Source organism: Galendromus occidentalis, unplaced genomic scaffold, assembly GCF_000255335.2.
Source record: "Galendromus occidentalis unplaced genomic scaffold, Mocc_1.1 scf7180000077284, whole genome shotgun sequence".
Taxonomy (NCBI): domain Eukaryota; kingdom Metazoa; phylum Arthropoda; class Arachnida; order Mesostigmata; family Phytoseiidae; genus Galendromus; species Galendromus occidentalis.
Genome location: NW_003805272.1, coordinates 64989 through 70793, shown reverse-complemented (window position 1 = coordinate 70793; position 5805 = coordinate 64989). Strand labels below are relative to the sequence as shown.

The 5805-nt window shown below is 52.3% G+C and overlaps 2 protein-coding genes across 2 annotated transcripts; one reads left to right on the top strand and one right to left on the bottom strand.

Moving 5' to 3' along the window:
* Positions 1 to 1704: 1704 nt before the first annotated feature.
* On the bottom strand, positions 1705 to 3063 carry LOC114828158 (serine/arginine-rich splicing factor RS41-like). Its single transcript, XM_029111115.1, has 2 exons — positions 2302 to 3063; positions 1705 to 2157 (listed from the first exon to the last, which is right to left on the bottom strand). Exons 1-2 carry the CDS (start codon positions 3061 to 3063, stop codon positions 1705 to 1707), a joined length of 1215 nt encoding a protein of 404 aa, XP_028966948.1.
* A 654-nt stretch (positions 3064 to 3717) lies between these two features.
* Positions 3718 to 5499, top strand: LOC100898891 (Sorting nexin 21). Its single transcript, XM_018639034.1, has 5 exons — positions 3718 to 3763; positions 4122 to 4308; positions 4484 to 4672; positions 4825 to 5104; positions 5266 to 5499. The coding sequence occupies exons 1-5, from the start codon at positions 3718 to 3720 to the stop codon at positions 5497 to 5499; spliced, it is 936 nt and encodes a 311-aa protein (XP_018494550.1).
* Positions 5500 to 5805: the final 306 nt, after the last annotated feature.

Below are 5805 nucleotides of genomic sequence, written 5' to 3'. Positions count from 1 at the left end.
TCGCCTTGCATTACGCAACTCCCCGGGACCGAAACACCGACACTGGAAAAATGACCACCGAAAAAAGACGAAAGAACGTTTACGATTGACCTCATCCGGCCGAAAGGAAACGGCAATAAAAGTGGTTATCCCTTCTCCATTTCATTGCTTTAAAGCGCTTACGAGAAACTTGAGTGTCTTCGCTTACGCTTCCTGAAATTCCGGGGAGGAACTGACATCGGCGTCGTTCGATCATCGAATCCTCCGTATTCACCACTTCCTATATCCGTGCTTACCACGTGAATACATCCGAATATCGATCCCGATCTGAAACTCGATTGGCACCATTTCTCAGTGGATAACGACGATTCGTCGAATTTAGGAAATTTTCGGGCCGTCCTCCTTCCTTCGGAAACCCCTTTCAGCGGAAAAAGGAGGCAACGGATTCGGCGTCGCCATTCGAGGAAACCGCATCTGAGCCAGAACTACACTGGGTATAGAGTCCGCCCGTGAAGGATGGGGGAGGCGAATGCTCCAAAGCTCCGGGGTCGATTCCTGATCAGTTCTGTCCTTCGATCCGGGTGATTAAACGTCAGGAAGATGAGATACGAAAGGATTTCGGAAGAATTGAAATGACTCCTAGAGGCATGGAAATCTTGAGTCATGATCATGTGCGCCAGCCAATCATCCATCCGAAGCTTCGATCGGACTTTGATTGGGGGTCAGGGTTCGACCAGCTTCGACGCTTTCAGTTAATAAAAAACCCTAAGATTGGAGCGTCGCTCAAGCTGAGCGGCAGCTTTCAACTAGCTCGAAGTCGCCTACTTCTCTTAGAAGGAAAAACTCCGCTGTCATGTATGGAGCTAATAGTTGACGAAACGGCATTCGCGTAACATGATTCTCTCGAGTTTTTGCGATCTGAGCGGCGTTGCATTGATTGCGAATTTCCAAAGTGAAACGGAAACGGGCGATGTCTGAAATTTCGCGCTATTCCCACACATCAAAAATTTTGATTTCTCCTTTTCTCCTCGTTGTCGGATCGGGAGGCGAAGGGTAATGTTTGAGACGGCCAACGAAAGGAGTCGAACGCTCTGTGCTCTGAAATGAAGCGTCCGATGGTCGACGACAGCGAGCACGTCCCCTGTCCGTCATGCCCATCCGTCATCCGAGGCTTATTGATTGACGGCTTGTGATTGGACTTGAAGCAATTTCGCTCCTCCTCGTCCCTTCCATATTCGATAGAACTCCAGCGGGGCAAGCATCCGTTGAGAAATCGGTGTCGCGCTTTCCTAATCGCAGGGTAGAATTACCTCGTTCGAAATCTTCGGGACACGATCAGACCCTCCCTCCCGTTTATCGACCTGCGGCGTACGATACGATTTTTTTTCGTCGGGCGACAGTGATCAGAAGCGATAACAGACCTGTGAGGCTCTCGAATCCGAATCCGCCGGCAACGCGATCAATGATTCCCTCGCGATCAATGAGCCCCTGACTGCATATCACCGGTCGAGGCACAGTCCGAGGGCACTTGAAGACGTGAGCGTGGATCGCCTATTCCTTGATCGACGGAATCCGAGGGAGGATTAATCCTGCGGCGATCCTCTGGGAGAGGGTGCAATCGAGTCATTGCGAAGTCGCTAAATGAATGTCCAGGTCATGCTGGGGATTCCCGTACCGAGATTTATTGCCTACTCCTTGAGCTATATTTTCCATCTTCGATGGAGATCACTGAGGCAGATCCGCTGTTGCAGCCTCTTTTTGCCAGGAGAAAAAACGTGCTCGTGGATCGCTTTGGTAGTCGTCCCACGTCGTGTATGCGTGGTTGCTCTTGACGAGATCGTTGATCCACTTGTATCGAGTTTCCGACCTCTGCTGATGCTTTTCGATGAGACCGATTTGGAAGCGGAACAGATCGTCGAGAACTCCGAGGTGGAGTTGCTGGAGCTTCTCGAGATGATCGCCACCAAGATGTTTCGGGGGTAAAATCCCTGGGAACCACCAGTCGGGAACGGTGGAAGACTTGCTGCGCTTGGAAGACTTGGTTGTCAACGTCGTGGGAGAACGAGAGCTCCTGATCAAACCCGTATCCAAACTCCTGGAACGGGTCTGGCGGCGACTCGAGGTAGATCTTAACTTCGACGTGGTTTCTTCGAAAGTATCGCTGTATTCGGAAGAACCCTGTCGATTAACCGACCCTGCTTGAGAGCCGGAGTCGGACTTTGTCGTCTCACTCCTGCTAGTTGAGCTTTTGGAATGTGCTCCTTGATCTTTCCCGGAATTCCCTCTTCCGGAAGATCCAGTAACTCCCGATTGGGAACTCACCGATTTCTTCGAGGGTTCCGTCGTCTTGGAGCCCGAGGAGACATCCGCGATCGGGTGAGCTTCCGCATCATTCTCTCCAGACTCGTCCCGGCGCCTCGTTCGACTTTTCCTCCGTATGCCCGGCTGACCTTTGCTGTCGGCGGGAAGCTGTTCTCTGCGAACTATTTCAGATGGCTTCGACGCTTTCATTCTGGGACTCCCTGGTTTCGTAACGACACTCCGGGCAATTTTCGGAGAAGCGCCCCGCTCGGGTTCTGGTGAGTCCGGTGCCGAAGTTTGAGAATGTTGACAGTTCTTGTGGTACGGACTCGGAGACCTGCGAGCTTGATGACGACTGGTGTCCGGCAATACGCGTTTTAGTGCAGTTGACTTTTTGACAACTTTGAGCGGCGGAGTCTCTCTCTCCTTTCGAGCGGCCTTGGGACTCTGTGGGATTCGACTCCTGCTGTTATCTCTTCTGTTCTGCTCGTCCGAAAGGTCGAAGGCTACTTCCTTCCGACTGCTGCTAATAGTCAGAGACAGAGTCGGACTGGAATCTTCGGCTCCTTTGGCGGCAACTTCCTTCCGGCGGCTCAGGTTGGCAGCCCTGTCCAGGAGGGCAGCTGCCCGATTCGGAGCTGGTCTTTGAGCGCGATCCTGCTCCGCGGTGAGTGACGGGTCCGGCCTCGGAATTCTTGAGGGTGACACCCGACCTCCGCTCCTAGAGCGCAGATCCTTCAGATAGTTCCTGAGCTCCGATGAGTCCGACGAACTCTCAGCCATGCTTGACGGCAATAACTGAAAAAGCCTCTGAGCGACACAAGCACTAGTTCAAGTGTGAACGCCGAGTTTCACCGGCTCGCACCGGCCCTGTTGCCTCGGTCACCATGGACACCATCCACCGGGTAGTTTATATTCAGCTGGAGACCGCTCAATCAATCGCACTTTCCAAATTCCCTCGATCAAGTGGAGTCCGTCAATGTGGACGGATTCCTCCATTCTTCGGTTCTTGGGCGTGCCTCCTATCGGATCGGGGAATTCAAGGAGTAATTTTTCGATTCCCTGCCTCGATCGTCCTTGACGTCTCTTCGTGGAACGACAAATCTGACTCTTCCTCACGAGGAGTCGCTCCAAAAGTGTGCGAAATTCTGCTCGATTCCGCAGTTCGGAAGCCCTATGATCCGCGTGGAGGGGATACGTCGTTTTCATCCTCAAAAGGCCGAATAGTTGCTTGGAATCGCGGGGCTCGGGAGCCGTGGCGCGGAGCCGGCAATGCGCGCTCCGGCCGCCCTCTCGCTCCGGAGCTCGGAGTCAACAAAACACAGCTGGCCTTCGACGAGCTTACTCGATACGTCGGACTTCACATCTGGCTTTTCACGATGGAGAAGTGGGCTACTTTTTCCCCCGATACCTGAATGACGAAAAAACGGCAAGTCAATGGAGACTCGACGAAGCCTCAGCTCACCGGTGTCAGAGGAGTCTGGTGAGCTTGCGATTGGCTCCAGCGCGCTACGATTTTCAGAATCAGCGGAATCTCTGGTGCCGAAGAGCACCCCATGTGAGTTTTTAGGCTCGAGGGAGCGTAATGCGGAGTATATCAATCGGCTATTGAAGCGACGTGAGAAGCAATCGATGGTCCCCGTCTTGGGAGTTGAGAGTTTTCTTCCGTTCGCGGTAGGAGCCTTTTCGACCAAGTTAGAGAGTTCTAATGAGTCATCTCACCCTGGTTTCCTCCGAGCCGAGGCGGGGACCTTGACGCTCGAGGTCAACAGGATCTCGACGATAACTTCGTTCACGGCTGTCGACGCTCGAAGGAAATCCCTTACCGAGCTTTCTTCCAGGCATTTGGTCTTCCAAGACACGACTTTCTACATCTGAATCGAATGAGCCCAGAGCTCTATCACCTTTCGATGGACTTCTGCGGCGCTGTGAGAGCGAGCAGAACGTACTCTTCGAAGTTGTTGAAGCACGAATCGTGTGTGATGAGAAAACGAAAAGATATGTTTTGTATACGCTCGCTGTCAAGAGGTGAGTTTCAACGTGACTGAAGAGATGTCGTCCGCAGGCTGACATGCCCGTATAGATCAGCCCGTAATTACGATAGTGAATCCAGTTGCGGCCAATCATTCTAAAAGTACTCCGAGCTATACGGTTCCGCTGCTTCCGATTTTAAGAGGTTTTGTGTTCGTCTCCGACTTCGCAGGCCGGAGCACTTAGGTCGAAATAATTCTGAAGTTGGGGAGATCGAACGAAGATATTCCGATTTTCTCGCCCTGTACAGTACGTTGAGGCACGAGTTCCCCCAGCTTATCGCCAGTATACCGTTCCCAAGAAAAGCCCTGATGGGGAATTTCACCACCGAAGTGATAGAAGCCCGTTGCCACGGATTTGCGTGAGTAGAAGACTCTCACCCGACAATAATTAGTCGGAGATCAGAAAATTAACTTCAGTCTCTTAAAATTAAGTCAATCTTCCGAAAGCGAAATCAATATCTATTGATCGCATCCACCCGTAAACTCTAAGGGAAATCGTCTCCTTCCGCAGGAACTTTCTGTCGGATGCGTACGTCAACAGAGAAGTTCGATTTTCCGCAGTCTTCAGCGCGTTCTTGTTCTCGAAAGACGCGAGACACGGACACGAGCTCATGACGCAGGGCCAGTTCCAGGACGCCTCGTGCATTCTCCTGAATGCCTATCGGATCGCAGAGAAACTCTACAGTCTCGAAGACCCAGTCGCGTTCATAACTGTGTGCCTAGTCATTGCGTGTTTGAATGCGTGTGACAACGTGAAACAAGCTCAGAAATATGCCGAGACGGCCGTGGCTGCGGTGAGTAGGCTCCTGCTCTGGGCAAGTTTTCATCTCGCGAATTCGCGGCTCTATCGGGAACTCGTTGTGGCTCGGTACAAGAAGCCGCAAGTCCTACCGGCATGAGCTCAAGGGAAAAAATGGCGATGCACGAATTGACGCGGGCTCTTCCGTTCCAGGTGCGATACCATCGGGACCGAGCTGACATCGCTGTGCCTTTGCTCATTCTCTCCCAGCGTCTTTACGCCCTCGAGGGCAAGGAGCGGAGTGCAATCGACAAAGAGCTGCGCATCTTCGAGGACGAGCGGATTCCGATCGTTAATCTGCCCACATTGCTAGCCATTGTGCTCCGAATCGACATTGGCGTCTACTACCCGTTCCCGAGTCCAACAGCAAACAACTCTACCCCTTAACGAACGCTTTGGTGTCTTAGGCCCGGTTAAAACGAACGCAAGCATAGTTGTCCGGGTCGGGGAAGGGATCGATTTGTGGGAGATCCGCTTCCTCGCAATCATAGGTGATGCGTAAACTTCGAGGACTACTCCCTACATTTTTGAACTACCAGCCTTGCGTCGACATTCAAACATCGTGAACCGCACAGGAAGTCTATCCACGTACCCGGAGCTCACCACTCGAATGTGCGGCGAATGTGGATAGAAGTAGGTGCTTGTACGCGAATATGTATGAGCATACGTATCCGTACAAACGCACACGAAGGC